We start from the raw sequence: 19526 nt of genomic DNA, 5'->3' as shown, positions 1-19526 counted from the left end.
ATGACATCGAGTTGAACTAAGTGTACTTTATTTTGTATCCGATGGTCATCAGAGTGAAAACGAGGTTACGATTTACTGTCACTGGCTGACTTTACTTAGCGGAACACGGAATAGAAGGTCACGCTTTTCCAATATAAAAAATATATAAATACGTATATAGTTCATGAGTATTCTATTCCAGGTCCAAGGAAAACAAATCTAGTGATGATGAACAGGAGGGCCTCTCTTGTTATACTTGAGAGCAACAGGCGAGGACTGGGAAGACGCTGACAGAAGAACGCTGTGAGAGAAATTTGGAGCTGAAATGAGCGATCCCCGAACTGTCAGACTCCAGCTAGCTGATATAATTACCCTGTTCAAAACTTAACATTTTTTTTTAAGCAAAAAGTATCAGGTAGTTGGTTTAATTGACAAGCAAGCAAGCAATGGCCTGGGCACTCGGGATGGTGAATAAAAAAAAACACATCCGAATTTGCTCCAGAGGAAGGGGGTGACATTGCCGTATGTACAAATATATCGACTAGCAACAAGGCAACAAATAATGAGGCGATTATGAAACTATCAAGAAGCAGATACATCTAGAGCACTTATTAAAAGGTCAGCAGAGCTTCCAGTATAGCTATGGAGTCACTCTCCACCTTCTATACAAACACTGCAATGGTTTAAACCCCGCTGTACGTTATACACGCGGAAACAGCTCTATTATAATATCATGATTCAAGACATGCAACTTGGCACACGTGTCAGCATCAGCAAGGTAGAGTAAATACTAGTTCACACATAAAAAGCTGATCGTTTCTAGACACGCCAGGTTCAAAAGTAGGTAGCACACCATTTTTTTGATGACTCAACACGCGCGGAGACGGGAATAATAAATTAAGGTACAGGCTTTTTTTCTTTTCTGTTGTTGGCATCTCCAGCGAATCTCTACTCACCCCTCTAGCACCCCCCCCCCCTTCCCATTGTTTAGTCCACCGCCATCATAAATGAGATTTTGTGGGTTAATTTCGTGTGGTATTATTACCTGCAGCCTTGCACTGTGCCTACTATCACCTCCATTGATCACGTGAGACGTAGAAAAGCTTCTATAAATATCAAGTCTACCAAAGGATACAAACAGATCTCAACTTTCAGAGTATCGAGGTTTCTATTAACAAAAAAAATCGCCACTACAGTCTGTTCAAGGCTATTCTAGAAGCATAATTACCTAGAGGTAAATTGTTTACACACACACAAAAAAAAACAATATTGAAAAACAAAAACCAAGGAGTTTTAATGCCAATGGTAATTAAGGATCTAAAAAGAAATGAAGATTCATTCTGAAGTTTGTTTGTCTAAAACTACAATAAAAATCCGTCAGGTAGAGTTAGAACAGTCTGGAGCTATCACGTTCAAACCAGTTTTAATGAGCATTTCCATTTCATTCATGAGTTTTAAAACCCTCGTATATGTAACGTTAGGAATTGGGCTCCATTGAGAGCATAATTTGAAATCTTTTCGCTCGAGGCATGTCTAGGCATTATTTCACAGTCAGGAATGTGCCTGGTTTACTCCATTCAGAAGTGCCCCTCTGCCCCTAAGTGGTACCGTTAGTGCATTAAACCATCAGCAAAGACAAGACCTGGCTTGACACACGGAAGAGGGGTCGGTCGTGGCAGGCATTGCAAGCAGGTAAAAAAAAAGATTAAAAAAAAAAACAGACACACTTTGTCAAAGTCCATTATGCTGGCTGGAGACCTGGAGATGCTTAGAAACACTGTGTGTCGGTAGAACTTTCTAGAACCAAGCTGACTGACGTGGCCCATTTTAAACACATACATTAAGAGTAAAAGAGATCAACTTTTAAACAAGATACAAGCATGTCACGCATGTATTGCTGATTCATTGCTGATAGTTGGACACTTGTAGTTCTAGATGTAATGATAGTGACACAATCCTCAAGCTTAATAGAGGCTACGTGAAGTAATGACGGTGTAGAGCATTTGTTCTTCTGTTTGTCACGATGCATACATAGAAGGAATCACAGTGGTTTCCACATCAGGCAGTTCTCCAAATGTACTCCAGAGAACTGAACATTTTAGCATAGCCAAAATAAAATAATCGTATAATAAAAAAGCACCGACAACCAAGATCAGTGCAAATAATAAAGCCACAGAGATAATGTTGAAATTAATTACAAGAATCAACGTATTTTTTTTTTATACACAGCTAGGAATTTCTGGATTATCGTTATTGCGACATGTAAGTTTAGCTCTCATGGACAGGCATGAGTTATTTTTAGCTTTTCTACAAGTTTCGAGACTTGTGGTTTTAGCCCACGTGACACACCCACGTGACGCAGTTTCGCCTGCAGAAAACCGACCAGAAATTGACCAAAACAGAACATTAGAAAAATCAACAGAGTTGATAAGATCGTAATGAGATCTCTTTATGGTCTTGTACTGATGTTTCTTTATACCATCTGGGACATCTCGAGACGCTGGTGTAAATATTTTCTATAAATAGCTACCAAGAGCGTGTGGGTTAAAGAAATATTAATGCCTTCAGTAGGATCACATATTGGGATAGAGGCACATATCAGGCCTGGCACCTCGTGAGGTATGCTTGCATCCAATTATAAAACGCTTTTTGCGCCTGAGCTCCATATGTTATGTAAAGTACTTTCCTTTAACACTCAATGGGAACAGATATTGAAATCAGCCTTAAGCTTTCTACTTGCCACAGTGGGAGGAGTTCCTATGGTTGAAGACGTGGAGCTTGTCCAAGACCAACTCTGCCAGACAGCAGAGTTTCAGTCCACACTTTTATTATTGGATTCTCAGCCCTTTCCCTCCACCCAGCTGAGGTCAATCTATCGTCAGCTGATCATTAAACAATAGAACACTTTTTTTTTTTTGGTCTCTAGTCTGATGATGTTTCACAGATTTCCTCAATTACCTTCGCTTTGAACTGGCTCTCCATTGTATTCAAAGGGGGGCGTTTTTCCCCCTCAATTGCGTTCGAGGATAACAATAACATGTATTTATTGATAGAACACTCTCGTGGGCGCAGAGATTTCAAAGCAGGATTGTTTCTATACAGTACGCAGTGAACTACAAATAGCAGAACGTTGAACAGATTTTTTCCCTGTAGTCTTTCGATTTAAAAAAAAAAAAACCACAAAAAAAAACTAAGGCTAGTTTTCAAGGGCTTTACTTTTGTGTATGAAATACCAGCTAATGATATACTGTATTTAAACCATCGCTAAAAGTTTTATAGGCAAAATGGAAGCAACATTTGAGCAGAACAAAAACTTGATTTATTTAGTTGTTGTGGATGTGGCTGTAATACACTTAGCAAGCCCGAAGAAATATTCTTTTGTGTGTAAACATGTGCAATTGTGCATACAAGACAATTTACGGGTGGAGCCAAAAATACCCAGATTAAGTGGAAAATACCCAGCGTTGGGAAGACACATACAACAGAGTTGTGGTAATGCAATATAAGAAAAGAAACACCAAATTGACTAGAAAGCATTAGGAACAGAACAGCAGAAGTGGGAAGACATTGCATCAAGGTGAAAGGCTGGGATTGGGGGCGGGTGGGTAAAGGCAAGATGTGGTTAGCAAAGACAGAGAGAGAGAGAAAAAAAAAGGGGGGGGGGAGCATAAATTTGCTCTGACTGACAGCACTTTAGTCTTAAGGTAAACAACCTGTGCCAGGTACACATTACGTCGTCAGGTACGTTCAAGTGTTAGTCTATGGACTAATGGAGCTCCAATAGCTCTGCGCCCGAAACAGCCGCCACGTCTCCCGGACCAAAACCTCCGGGATTCATATACGCTTCTAACAGGCAGCCAGCGCCCACTCCCCGGATGGAGCTCTCCCCCAAAATGCCAGAGGCGATGAACGCCTAGCCAAAGTGTGGCTTCACTACGCCGACGCTGCTGTGTCTGTACAAGCTGTAGCTAAGACACATAGATGCCAGGCATTGACAGTTCCTTGTAGCCATCGCTTTAGACACAGAAACAGCCCCGCTGTATACGGTCAGACTAGTCACTAGTTAAGACTCTGTTAACAAGTGTAGACAAAGAGACCTTATAGTAATCTGAGTTAAAAACTTTTTGGTTCAATATTGAAATAAACATAGGAACATGCCAAAACTTCAAAAAAAAAAAAAAAGCAAACAACAACATTTTGGTAAAGCTTCAAAATATTTTTGTTTCCATTCCAAAATCTAATCCAGCGTTTCTCAAACTTTTTTCTGTGACGCCCCCTTGACCTAAAAAAAAAAAATTAAAAAAAAAAACAGTCTGTTCCTCTGTGCCTACCCCATCGGACAGATACTGTCTCAAGAAGAGTTGTAAGCAAAAGACGTCTCGTTTAAGAATACAAAGGTTACAATGACGAACATCGGTAACAAGAAGCATTTCACTTGGGTTGAGAAGCTCTGCTCCAATCACTATTATTACTTTGAAGCTTCAAAAGGTGAAACTATTGTCCTCGAGACTCAAGCAAACAGACTTACCGTCCTCTAAGTCGTCCGATAGTTTCTTGAACAGCAGGAAGGGTGTGTTGAGGTGAAACTCTACCTGGCTGGTCAAAGGCTGGACCAAGTTGTTCAAATCTTTCCTGTTCAGAATCATCAGACCATAGGACGGGCTGGCTGACCTGGGAAGCAGAACATTAGAACAACATGTTAAGATGGATCTTAGACAGTTCCTAGTACTTTGTTTCACACGATCAAATATCTCAAACAGGAAAAACTTTTTGCTGTTTTAATTCAAAGCATAGACTAAAAAAGTTTCCCTTTCAGACCTTGCGATCTATAGGGCAGAGAATGTAACGGTCATGTTTCTGTGGCACAAGGTTAACGAGGGTGTCATTGTGCCAGCACAACCGCCTTTACTTTCCCCAGCTAATGTCAGGTACCCATAAAGAGCTGGGTGGATTCATAGGCGCCCGAAGATCCCAGTCTTTACCAGGATTCGAACACATGACTTCCAAATCGGAAGTAAAGCAGTTTACCGTTCACCCACCGCGCCTCCAAAGAATAGGCTAGGGACATAACAAATGTTCGTCCAACCACTGCTACAAAATATGTATATAAAAAACAAAGAAAGATATAGTGAAACAAAACATTTAAACAAAGAACGTTACAAATATCAAGATAGAAATAAAATTACACCCCCCCCCCCAAAACAAAAAAAAAAAACATTAAAAAAAAACAAAACAAAAACTGCAACTTTTTCTGTTTTACTGGATAGATTATCATTCATCCTGAAATGAAAAATACAAGCCATTCCTCTGTATACCATTATTGGAGGTACATTTATGATTTCAAATAAGATTAATATTTATGCTATTTATTACCTACTTCTCTCCCCCCCCCCTCAATTTCTTGAGACGTATTGATTATTGTATGTGTCTGAATAGTGAAGAAAATAACAAACAGCTGTTTCGCTTTTTGAACGTTGCTTTTTTGTTCTCCGTGGCTGCCTGATGTTAACATGCATGGCTGTGTGCTCAATATGTGCATGTATTCCAAGTCTTACAAGGGAGTGAATACCAATGGGTCTAGATGACTCAATACATAATATCGACTCAAGGTGGACATATGATGGAATGGAAAGTTAGGACATAGATGTATTCCACGTTCACGTTTTTTTCATTTCTACTAGCAGAAACACAAGGCGTTTGTCTGTACTTTCTAAAAGTTAAAAACCAAAGTCAATACAAACTGAAGTAAATCTTTTTTTTTTTTAATTTAGGGACCTCCCAGGTGGTGAGTTTAATGTTTATCCCTGTTTCCAAAATGGAACGTTCTTGCCAAGTTTCATGAAGATTTTTTGTCGATTTCTGTATGGGACATAATACAAGTTACTTTCTACTCCTTATATCAGTCAAGCAAGTATTTACTTTTGAATGTCTGGAAATGAATTGAATTTTTTTGTTTGTGTGCGTGTGTGAACTTAATAACATTGTTTATAACTCTGAGATAATCTCAAATATAACATATAGCTAAGACATGTTTGGAGCTGTGAATATGTTGTGGCTATTTATCGACAGCTTCTGATTCACAACTGGCATGTACTAACGACAGGAATCACGCAGTTATTTGATCGAATCGTATGTTCTTCTAGTTGAGCACAATGTCACTTAGTGGCAGGTTATATTGACAAATGAAGCCCGATGTCTCTGGGTTGACGTTTTGAAATAAATGTAGTAGAAAACAGACAAAGTCAACTTCTCACAAAACTTTGGCAGTCAAGTGCATTATTCAATTATTTTTTTTTTAGACAATTGGAATGGAAACCTGTAACTCACCAACTCCGCACTGCATCGTCACTGAAAATAATGATTGCTATCAAAGCTAGACATGGCCTCCAGTAAATAGAATATTAGACAATCATAGAAGTTCGGCATTCAGTTGGATTGAAAACTTCATATCTCTATATATCTTCTTCTCCAAAACATAATAGAAAAAAAAAAAATAATAATATAATACTGACCAGTGCAGGTCAAATGAGAGGCAATCATAAAAAAAAAAATATGAAGTCTTTGTTGGTAGTTTAATTTGCCCCTCCCCCCGTTATCCCATCAATAAGTCTTTTCTTTGAGTCTGAAGATAAGCCTTATTGGTGGGGGAAAACAATTACCACTATATTTGTAGTGTCTCAGCGAGCCCTCCCTTTCGATTTCTTTGTTAACACTAAGTGAGAGCAACAACGCAACGCCAAGCAAACGTCTGCTATGGACAGCAGAGTCTTTGCATTGACGAAAACAAACTCAACATTCGCTTAGAATCTGTACGGTACTTCAAAGACCATTTAAGACTGCTCAAATAAATGATACCCGGAATGTCAAGATAATCTGGATACAAAATCCCGTCAGGTTAAAATGATCCCAAACAATAGAGTAAGATTTCCTACAATCCAATGCAATCAGATTCCCGCCAAAAACTTCGATTCCCCTACAAAAAAAAAAAAAAAATCAAAAAAATCCGTAAACATTAGAGTTAAAGAGAATGCCACAAATGTAAATTGCTCAGACGTTTTTATGTGCCCACAAAGGTCAGCCACTACTTAACAATCAGAGACGAAAGGTAGAATGCCAGGCTGTGGTTAAAATTTCACCTTTTGACGATTCTTTCCTCAATTAAATCACGTCATTAGATTCCAATACCCTTTTGCCAGGATCTATATATAGACGCTCCTAGGTCTTACTATTTGTCTCTCTCTCTCTCTCTCTCTCTCTCGAGGTGTTGGAGATTTCCTGTAGGATTTGTAGTTACCTTTTTTTTTTAAAGAAACAAAGTGTTGAAGAAAATGTATCTGAAATGTCAGTGTGGCTTTAAAAGAACAATGCCAATCCTGGAACTGAATCTTTCAGAAGCAGACCTAGTGCAGAAGTGCCAAAAACCAAATTGGTGCTGCTACGTCAAGGAAGACGAATCAAAAAGTGATTTAAAAAAAAAAAACAACCAACAACCATCCGTTCCTTTGACGTTTCTTTCTCTTTCTCTAAAAAGACATTTGTAAAACCATTGAAACATTCACAAAGGAATCATGTGTATTTTTACAATATTCGAGGAGGTCATATATTTGAAGACAAAAATTAGCGCAACACCAAATAAAATGTGTGCAGGCCTTGGTCTTACATGTAGCTCTACTCTACTACCTAAACCTTTTACGTAGGTCAGCAGACACCTAACAAACTTAGTCTCTGTTAGATACAGTAGACTTTGTCCCACAGATCGCGTCAACACAGGAATTAAAAAAAGAAAGTTAACAGGGAGAGTTTGTGTTTTCACACATGGTGAGCCCCTATGGGTCCACAGTTTTGTAGGCAATCCAGGTCGAAATGACAAAATATAGTCTGAGAATGGGTACATCGTTAAATTCCTGTGACGATTTCTAAAAAGCCCGAGTGACTGGTAACATGTGCCCTGGCAAGAATGAAACAACCCGTGGTGAGGGTTACAAAGGTCTGAACAATACAGAATAGCACAATGGCGAACGAAATATCGGCCCATAGGTGCATATATTGAGAGTATAAGAAACTATGAATTACAAAATATTGTCTTAATTGATCTTCATTAATACCAAATGTACATCCAATGCATAGAAGACAATGGTGAAAAGAGATTCTTTTATTTTCTCATTACAGTCTTTCCGTTTTAACTTGTATACACGTTGAACATCCTTTCATTAACTCTTCAATGTAGATTGCTGAGAATAGAACAAAGATGTGAAGGCAGTCCATTATTGGCAAGGCGGGTATGCCAAGCAAAGTATATTACCTCTGAAAATGTGTAGACCAGTGTTCCCCAAACTTTGTCCTTAGCAGAACACTTCCGCACGTTCTGAGTATTTAGCGGAACACTTAGCTTATTTTTTATTTTTTTTTAGAGAGATTTATTCACGTGTTGGCCTCCACTGGTTAATTATTCCAGTGGTTTGTTGAACACCTATTCAGGCCTCGCGGAACACTAAGGTTCCGCAGAACGCAGTTTGGGAAACACTGGTGTAGACAAAGTACCTAGATATTTTCAAGTGTAAAAATGTTTTCTTTTCGTAATCATTACCAAAAGTCAGGCTTTCTGCTGTGTGATTCCAGAAGAAATCAGCCTAAAAAAAGGTTTTGACTGTCGGAAAGGTAGCCTGTCAACGATAAAAAGCACATTGCACTTTTCCAAACGTCTAGTTCTGACGACTTATTCGTAAAACAATGTTTATTTGACTAAAACTACACAATTGGCAGACCATTAGGATTGCCTGGCCACCACATTATTACATCAGTCTTTGTGTTTGCTGCACACGTGAAGCACGGCGTCAATTCGTGGACGCGTATTACGTTTTGTGTTCATCCTCCACTTTCTCAATGAGATGAATTCAGGATGCCAAGAAGCCCAAATTACGTTACCTTTGGACTGATAGGCAATAATCTAAGTCCTACTTAATCTCCCCCGGCAGCAACCGAACCACACTCCTAGCGTTTGATACCTGGCCCTACTAACTGCAACCTAGCTATGGGCCACCTGTTACCCCGCCAGATGCCGAGGCCATCACACGGCGGTGTATGTCTGGGAGGTCCATGGAATACAACACGGCTCAGGTTTGTTTCGAGCTCAATGTTACAAGATGTAACACCCGACTGCAGCTACACACAACTTTAAATCAGTTGTTTATGAAGTGTTCACGTCAATGTCGACCAATGAATCGAGTGAGATATTAGGGGAATCAAATATGGAGAATCAAAATCATTTCTCTCTGGAGCTGGAAATCTCAAAATGCATAAAAAATAAAAGACTTAAGTCAAGTTAATGTTGTCGGACGGCAAGACTTTCAAAACTTTATCTTTGTAACAGTCATAAGAGTCGATGACTTTTGGCTAATCCTCGGCCTGTCTGAACAACTCTCTGTCTGGGAAAGATCTAAGCAGAGATAAATTAGTTACATATCTATTACCGATAGGTCGCATTCGCAGGACGCTCAGGTTACGAGGCCGAAGGTCGAGAACATCGGGAAAACTCCCCCTTATTCATTCTACGTTCCAAATCAGCCGTGCTTTTGTCCGCCATAAAACGGAACGGTGTGTGGATAGTGACATGCTTGTTGGAAGCTATCTTCCACCCTTGCCAGTGCAACGGTCTCGGTCTTAAGGCACTTCATCGAAGATTCTTTTTTAACTTCCCTGTTGGCCTAATTGTCTAGCGACCGTTTCCACCTGGGCTCAACGTTGAGTCTTAGAACCATTGCCTCGATGAAAACCTTCACAAGTTGAAAGAGTTGATCTTACAGATATTTATCTAAATGTTAAAAGTTACCACTTAACTACCGTCCATATTCAAAAGTACTTTTACTATTTAGGATGGTGAAGGTGAATAATTATTCATAGTCGATGACAATAAACGAATCAATCCAAAAAATTAACAATCTTTTAGTACTAATTAATCAATAACAATCAATAGTAATCATAACAGAAATTTTCAGTAAATGGTAGTAATTAGCAGTTCTTTCGCTTAGATAACCTTTGCTTTTAAAAAGTTTTCTTTTTTTCTATTGCTTGTTTTTTTTTTCTTATTTGAAATCTACCCTACTTAGTGGAGGCGCTGTCATCATGGATTGGAGTGGGAATGATACCAGATAAAGACCTGGCCGCCTGCTCGACAGCGTGGACACTTCCAGCACAATGTGATAACCGCTGACTGGCGAGAGCCACCAGGTGAATCAATCTGCTAACTGCCAAGTTCGACAATTCTAGTTAGCAGGTGTGAACACATTGATGACCAGGAAAGGTCAGAACAAAAGAGCGAAGGCGAAACGGGGAAGGGGAGGGGGGTACAGACACTGTTTCCCTTTGATGGTACCAAACGACGGGAGGAGAACAGACTTCGAAAGTGAAGTAGCGAACATTTTTTAAACGTAAGGCGCAAGGATTTTCTGACCACATCAGCGTAGATACTTTCCCTTTCAGTTTAGTATGTATACAATCTACATACAGCAAAGAAAATAAAGGTGTCCCTTTTAAACATAGGGGGCGCGGTGGTCGAATGGTTAAGCGTTTGGCTTCCGAACCTGAGGTCCTGGGTTCGAATCCCGGGGATTTTGAATTTCTGGATTTTTAGGGCGCCCCTGAGTCAACCCAACTCTAATGGGTACCTGACTTTAGTTGGGGAAAGTAAAGGCGGTTGGTCGTTGTGCTGGCCACATAACACCCTGCTCGTTAACTGTTGGCCAAAGAAACAGATGACCTTAACATCATCAGCCCCATAGATCGCAAGGTCTGAAAAGGGAAACTTTACTTTTAAACATTGCGATTTATTGACCAGACGAGGTAAAGATCATCTGTTCTATGTCGGGCGATTAACTAGGGTGTCGTATGGCCAGCACAACGACCAACCGCCTTTACTTCCCCGACGTACGTCACGCGCCCATTAGAGTTGGATGGACTCAAGAGCGTCCTAAAAATACCGTCTTCACCGGCATTCAAAACCCCCTCAGAACGGAAGTCAAGCGCTTTGGCTCTCTCCCTCAATAAAAAAAGGGAAAATATTCTTTATGACAGAATTACTTAAAGTCAAAGTGAAAAGCATACATATACGAACCCTGGCTAGACTACAAATGAGTAAAAGCAAAGGATGTCCGGGTTTCTTATATGTATGCTTCTTGCATGATCAATACAGCTGTTAATCCCTGACGCAGTCAATCTTTGCATTTTTTAAGTCAAAGTAAAGTGGACAATCAAATGAAGATCTAGGCTTCAACAGCAATCAAACAGCACGATCGACATTTTAAACGTTTTGGTGAAAGGAAAGATGAGTCCTGACGTAAGGTCCTTTTTTCCTAGGAACATACCTCTCAGAAAAGTCCGTACATTATTTACAGTAAAGAGGTCAAGCGTTTTGTAGTAGAGAACCTTTTGTCCCTCTCTGGCCTGGCCTGTGTGTGTTAGCCTATACAAAAACTCACTGCATCACCTTCACACTTGGCCGAGCAATCGACCAAACACAGCAAGCTGTTGCATGCACAAGAACTCCCGACTATTTTTCTATTTGCAGTGCGCTGCCATTAGAGTCAGGGTTTAACAAACAACAAAAGTTACAAAATAAACACAGCACTGGGGTGTTTTCAACCCAACAACTCTTGCCACCTATTTGTAAACATGACGGTAGGACCCACCAGGTCACGGCCTCACACACGTGTCAGTGAGCAGGAACCCGGCGAAACGTACAATATAGCTACATCACCTTGATAGCACAAAACAAAACACATACACACAATTGAAACTTTTATTTATACTTTGTTTAAAAAAAAAAACAAGGGTTTTCTCCCTTGAAAAAAAAAAAAAAAGTTCCCTCGTGTATAGCTCCCGAGTCGGCACGAGGAGAACCGAGCCAAGAGTTGAGTTACTGTGTATATGATCAGTTGTTTTTTAGTGGGTGAGTGAGAGAGAGAGAGGGAGAAAAGAAGAAAAAAAAAGTCGCTCCTACAGGTACACTAACCCAAACGTGCATTTAATAGCTTCTTTTTCCACCTCATAAGTGTACATTTGGAAACGTTGTTGTTCTGTATGCGGCGACCACGTTTTTTACTGTTCACCCAAAGGGGAAAGAATTTAATTCTTTAATTCCAGTGCATTGGTTCCAAGAGGAGATAATTTCACTTTTTTTTTTTTTTGTGTTTAACCCGTGATAATTGTTCTATCTGGAGCTATCGGATCTTACCTTTTGGACTAGTACACAGTCGGACTAACCAGCTGACAGTGCAGGTAAGAGAGGGGAAAAATAAAAAAAAACAATACGTCATTTAACTTGTTCTAGATCTGGGTATTACAATATTGACTTACAAAATAGTGCTCTGACAGACGTACTCGTAAATGTAACCCAATATGTTGACCGTTATCTGGCGCAGTAAAAAAAAAATGTGAAGAGAAACAGCTAGTAACATCAGCATAGAAAACATTTGATCAAACGAAGCACCATAAGTGTAATACTTACTCACACCGCAGGATTCAAGTCTTTTAGGATACATAGTGCCAGCATATTATAAAGTCATTGTTATTATCGGTCGTTGACTTGTAGCACCAAACTGCTGGTAGACAACTAAACCGTTGTAGGCGTATTATCTCTTAACTAATAAAACTTCAAATAGCTTGAATAACTTTCTTGTGGACAATACTAAATACTTTATTTATAATATAAATATGAACAATATCCACATTAAATAAAAAAAAATGTACTAGACTTTAGTAATAATATTTCGTATAACTCACTACAATAACACAACCTTTCAGTCTCACGTTCTGGAGTCGTCTCCCCTAACTAAATGACGACAATGCCACCTATGTTGCATCATTTACAACCAATCGCTAACCTCTCTCCGCCGTCACCATAGAAACGCAGAAACACACGCACTCCATAACAATTGGACATTTCTTTTTTCCATTTAAATTGATATTGTGCAATTCTTCGTGGAATAAATGTAACTCACAACATACAGGATTCAAACACCCGGGTATTTGACTGGCTTATCAAAATGTCTAGTCAGTCGTGTAACATCGTCTGCAGGCCACGTCTGCCGTTAGATACCCGTCACGCTTGAAAGACCAAAGAGGTAAAATAGCAAGCCGCTTATAAACGTACTAAATAACTACAATCACCTTTCAGTTCTTTGATTCGTAATGTCGAATGGTTTCGGATTAGATTTTTGGCACATCGGCACAATTTAGACCAGAATGGCTTCATTCAAACAAACCGATGTAGGTCAAGTAAGAAAAAAAAAATAGGGAATTTCCGAAGCTGTAACATTTTAGTTGTGCTAAAACATCTATCTATATATATAATTCTCTTCGTCGCTCAAGAGTTTGGACGAGAAGAAGAAGTAAAGAAAAGATCACTCTCTTATTTCTGTTTAATTGAATAATTTATACACCTTGAATTAGCGCGGGTTCTATGAAAGTGCGGGGCCCACTGCGGTCACATAGGTTGCAGTGGCCTAAGGCCGTCCCTTCAAAAAATAGCGTCGTATGCTACGCCGCCGGTCGACTAGTACTGCATATAAAACACTACAACATATAAAACACTACAGTGCAATGCATGCATATCAAACTTTTGAAAGTACAATGTGCGCCAACAAATGAACACATTCAATGAAGGTTGATACGCTTTGACTAAGACTAAGCAGATATCTAAACAATCAGCGCCTTCGTCCTCCATCGAATGTTGTCAGCTTTGAGCTATGACCGCGACTGTATATACTCCAGCCTGGCTACCAACTCAATAGTCACACAGTAAACTTTCATTGCAGATAAACACAGGTAGAACTCAACTATAAAGAAGGAGAGAAAAAAAACCCCCAAGATCTAGAAAGCCCCTGTGTAAAAAAACACAAAACAAATCCAAATCCAGTGCACTGGCTATCAATAACAAGGGTCGCTGGGGAAGGCAATGGGTGGGGGGGGGGGGGGGGGGGCTGTATACGAACCAGGCTCTTCTACAGGATTCAGAAATGTATATGTTCCAGACCTTTATGTCTACTTTACATCTGGGCATATCGGACAGGAACCACTACCAGACCTACCTAACCAGGTAACTAGGACAATTGGGATAATGTTACTAGACAATGCTGAACTAATCTTTTTCAGGCGCTAAGCTTTTTCCAATGTTATTTTCATTCACACTTCAAATCCTTTAGAGCTTTTCGAGGTCAGTCTGGACCTTGGGCAAACATCATCTGCCTAGACACTGAGGGCAAAATTTGTTTGGGAGGCGGCTAAAATCTTAAAAGGAAAAATGTTGGCGGGCTATACAATTTTGTTTTATTAAAACAAAATACAGACAATGAATACAAGATTTCCTGCTATCAAAATCAAACAAAGTTTGACGAATTTCTCTGATTATGAGCTATTAGATTTGAAAAAGCCGATACAGAAAAGCACATATAGACTATACGTTTCGATCGTTACAAATAATTCATATAATTGTTTGATAAAATCTCATTTAAATTTACACAAGTCTGGTTTCCCTACTTTACAATCCAAACCTAAAGGCATACTGAAAATATTTAAATCAAATCTCTTTCAATAGTGCTGAAGTCTTGAAATGTTCCTTCAAAAGTATCTTCTAATCTCCCTCATAAATCAGTACATTAAACCTCGTAATTGGTAATTAGAAGTGGCTGAGGTTTGAAACCTTGACGGATATCGTCAATAAATTGTTTCTACATCTGTGAACAAAAAAAAAAAACTCCCGAGATTTTCAAATATTTCACTAATTCTCCTCATGCAAGAAACAGACTTTACGTTTTTCAGTTCCCAAAACTCGCTTGGAGACGCGTCCTGCACAAAGACATCGAGTGTTAGGAAATGTTGGTGCGAGTTTCCGATGTCATAGAGGAAAGAAGAGCGGATGTTTTTGGTTGTGTAGGCTGATGAAACCACGAGCAAGGCTGTCGTAGTGGAAGTGAATAAAGATTGGGGTGAAAGTGGAAGAGACTGGCAAGAGACAAGAGACAGACTAGATTTGTGTATTTTTTAAAGGGAGTTAGATTTTGTTTAAATTATTATTTCATTTTTGTTTCTACAAAAATCTACTTTGAAGTTGAAGCCGAGTAAATTTAAAATTAAAACGTTACACTTAAGTTCACTTAAGTTTGTTTTAAAAGAAGTCTGTTCAAATTTATTTTATTAAGAATTTAATACGCATACATCGGTTTAGATGTACAGATTGTTTGGAGCTACAAACCAACATTCGAGTATTAATATAATTCGTTTCAGAAGAGAAAGTGAAATATCAGCATATTTGTATCAGAAAAGATGGAATTTATTTTTTAACAGAGTTTTTTTTAAAATAGTTTATATAGAAGTAAGAAACTGTTGATATTGTCTGTTAGGTGAGTGAATTGTAATTACAAGCTTTATCATAACATCGAGGAGGCTGGTTGTATATTTGAGAGTCACAGAGGATGTCTTGGTGTATGATGCAGTGTAGGAAAACGACATTAGTCTAGAAATAGTGACATGTTCCTTATCATATCAGGAGCTCTATCTGTCGAGATATTGCATTATGTTTGATGCAGGTACTTTCAAAATGCTTCGCTCTTTCACAAATTCATGACAAATATTTGGCCTTTTTGTTGTTCCATTAAAGGATTTAATGTATGATAACTCCTAAGTTATATACACAATTTCTTTACTTGTGCGAATTTCAAATCAGCTAACGCCAGCAGAAATGAATCATAAAAATATGTCCACGATTGGTAGTAGGCTTGTAGCTCTAAACAGCTAGAACAACTAAACCGATGTAGGCGTATTATATTTGTATGTATTAATTTTAAATAACCTGAAATAAACTCTTGTGAATAAAAAACTCAATAAAACTTTTATTACAATATTCACTAATTTAACTTGATATGAGATAGAGATCTAACGGCAATGAAATAAACTGATATTTAAACAAAATCAAACAACAAAAACACGTCTTTAATATTTCATGTCTCTAGGTCGTCTCCGGTTATTAACATCCATTATGACAGATCAGCTCCAATTTCATCATTCTACACAGCACAGCCTCCGAACCAATTGCTTAACCCCCTTCTCACCGTCACCTAGGAAACACACACACTCTCCATAACACCATCTCTTGCTATAGAAGCAAACGCAGTGTTTATGAGAATGTCAAGGGCAGTAAATATGGCATCAATAGAGTTTTATTACCCCTGCTTATCACCCGGATAAAAAAGTAAACTGCAAGATATAAACTTTAAAATAGAGCGTTGGGATAGAAAAAAAAAAGACTGCTGAAAATAACTTATCTACGTCAGAACTATGTACAGACAGTCATAGAATATTTGAATTTTTAATGTGCATTGAAAGCGATCCCCGCCTTTCTATTCCATGTCAAATACATTGCGAGAAAAACAAAAACAAAATAAAACAAAACAAAACGTTAAAGTACTAGAGTTGCAGCGCCCCCTGGAGGAACGGATACGGAAAGGTGAAAGCATTGGATTATCGTTCGGTGTAAAGAGTTTGTTTATAAGACAGCGGCGACGATTGCCCATCTTGCCTTCCTACCCGTCTAGAACCCAAGGCTGACGTCAGACGCTTCCAGCCAAACAAGGATCGTATTCCTTCAGCGGTAATCTAATTAGTCCTTGGCGATAAATTATGAATAGCCTACGTCAGCGAGCTCAGGAGAATATAATCTCCATATCTAGAGGAGGATATTTGACTTTTCAACATCCGACTTTACAAGTAAACACATTAGCTGATGCTCCTTCGTACACATGCTTGTAGAAGACGTGGCGTTTTGTTTTCTTCTGAATGTTAGGCTGCACACTAAGACAGTGGTTCTCAAGTATGTTTAACTGTACTCAGACAAAATGGTCCTCATGTTTAGTCGCGTCTACAAAAAAAAAAAAATAAAAAAAAAATCTTCAAATTTATAACCATTATATTTATGGGGATAAGTAGGCCTACTTAATGTTTCGTTCAATTACTATTCAGAAGTGTGTGGACTGTCGATGTAACTTGTTTACTTCGGAATAGATTCAGACTGAACTCTTACTTAAACTTCACCACTAAAAAGTGTCTGTATGTTGAATTAATGACGGCGGCCATATTTTTTACCCAACTCCTGTAACTTCTCTTTATTCTTATTGGAAACTTTGTAATGAAAAAAAAAAAATATAATAAAACAGTTAATAAACATATTTAACGTAGACTACAGATTCACATCAAAATGGACAAGAACTCCATATGATTAATGTCACATTTTGTTCCAGGAGTTCTGGTTCTTGATCCAGTTTCATTCATCACCTAGTAGTTCTGTTTACATACATTGAGAAAAGGAAATGTTGAAAGATGAAAGTATCTTTTCTATTCGTGTACTCAGAGATTAAGAAAGGCAGGATAAGAAATCAGGAGAGAGAGAGAGAAAGTACACGTCAGCACCAAGTGACGCACATCGAAATGACTGTGTACACGCTTATTAGCACTGGAAAAGTACAAGAGCATCACTTTTTGATGTAAGATCAAGAACCCAAGTGTATATCAACATGCTCACTTTGGGTGCCAACGACCCTAGGCTCCCCTTTGTAGCTCGCCTCATTTCTCGAGTCACTGTTTCCTTCTATAATGTAGACATGGGTCTAGAGTTAGCGTTATTACTTAATAAGTACAAAGCTATATTAACACCCGTACAAAAACAAAATTCTATAAATACAACTTGATGAGTACTGAATAAAACTTCAGGCTAATTCAACATTATGTTATTTAACAACAGACTTATCTAATGCACAAGACAACTAATATAAGACATAAAAAAATCAACAGCTAGATAAAATTGTTTTTATTTGAACACTAGCCATATGTTACCCGTGGCCTGCGGGTCTTAATTTGCGTATCACTTTCGATATAGTCACTTAGAGTGCTTTGTAAACAATTAAACGCAATAATAATTTTATAAGTAAAGCGAATGCGGAATGCGAACGTATGTATGAAAAAAATGCTTTAGAAAAACTAATTTGAATGTTAATTTGATTAAAATATGAAATGAATGGACTATAATTATTATGTTCATATGCTAAAGTATAAAACTATCTTTGCGAAGAGAAGTTCTATCATCTTAGAGTTGAATAAGAGTTTTAGACCTAGGAATAGAGAGATGTGTAACCTTTCGGGTAATGTCGAATGAAAGAATGTACGTCAGGAATTCTAGATTCGCAGATATAAGGAACGAATTTATGTAAAAATCCTTTTGAAACACAAATTTGAAGCTTAATTTTATTAAATAATGAAATCAAGAGACTATATTATGTAACTTTCATGTGTCAAAGTAAAAAAACCACTATCTGTTCAAAGTGTAGTTCTTAAAATTAGATCTAGATCTAATTCCTTTCTATCTTTTCTCATGTCAACATTGTAAACATGGACTAGATTTATAAGATACTATACTTTCATAGAGTCGGTCATCTTTTTTTTTTTTTTGAGGATCTTAAGTTTGTTTTAGGGCTACAATACATGCACTACGGTCCCAGTTAGTACCCAAGGAACATTTATGCCAAGTTTTATCAAGATTGGTCAAAGGATTGTGATTTCTATTCGGCACATACATACATGCATACATTCATACAACATACATACATACATACGCCTTACATTCTACTTTATAGTATAGATAGTTATTGACAAATAACATGGATGAACTGTTCATCGCTGAATCAGCATGAACTGAACAGGCTTATGAACAACAACTGCCAGGTTCTTTGAATCATTGAGATTCATTTAATTACCCAGGTTCTCTATTTAGTAGTCGATGTAATAGACAACGTATTGATTAACACAATCTTTGCTAAGACACTAGCAAAAAAAAAGTTCTTGTCATATCCCAACAGATTTGATTGTAAAGTTTTAATCTTAATCCTTGAGCGCACGATAAAGTCCCTCCCCCCACACGATGTGTGCAGGTAATTAAGGGGCAGATGTGGTTCATGGCCAGGCTCATGACAGCAGGTAGTCTAATTGATGCTTCAGATCAGCGACGTGAGTACAGACCGTCTGCTATCAGTCTATATCTGCTGTACCCTTGGCTCTGAGAGGAACATTATCTTCCATGTCACAATAAACGAAACACCTGCATTTAGGGAACCAAACCGTTAAGCTGCTCTCACTTGTATAAGGTTTATACCTATTCCCCCGAATGATGGGGAATCAAAGGAATAGTCGACTTAATGACACAATAGTTTCGGTTAGAAATGATTAGTCCAGAGTAAGACTTAGTGAGGCAGGACATTGATACTGTATTTTATGTATGTATATATATATATATGTATATATATATATTCCTTATATTCTCAACATACGGTCAGTGTATTGTCCACTGCTGTTTCATTATCCTTTGTTCTGACCTTCCAACAAGGCCGCTAACTTTGTCATTCCTTTGTCTTCTATTTTGTACTTTCCCTTTGCTACCATCAGCCTCTTACTCCTTTTTGTTTTCTAGTTCAATTAAATGTTGATTTTTGTGTGTGGATAAAACCAGT

General features: G+C 38.3%; 1 protein-coding gene across 1 annotated transcript in view; it reads right to left on the bottom strand.

Annotated features, from left to right (window-relative positions):
* LOC106066317 (mRNA-decapping enzyme 1A-like) overlaps positions 1 to 19526 on the bottom strand; it is an 84608-nt gene that overhangs the window by 30031 nt on the left and 35051 nt on the right. The window contains exon 3 of the mRNA XM_056028059.1: positions 4508 to 4650. Within this exon, the coding sequence (XP_055884034.1) occupies positions 4508 to 4650 (143 nt within the window). The remainder of the gene's footprint in view (positions 1 to 4507; positions 4651 to 19526) is intronic.

Source organism: Biomphalaria glabrata, chromosome 4, assembly GCF_947242115.1.
Source record: "Biomphalaria glabrata chromosome 4, xgBioGlab47.1, whole genome shotgun sequence".
Taxonomy (NCBI): domain Eukaryota; kingdom Metazoa; phylum Mollusca; class Gastropoda; family Planorbidae; genus Biomphalaria; species Biomphalaria glabrata.
This window is presented reverse-complemented; position numbering and strand designations above follow the sequence as displayed.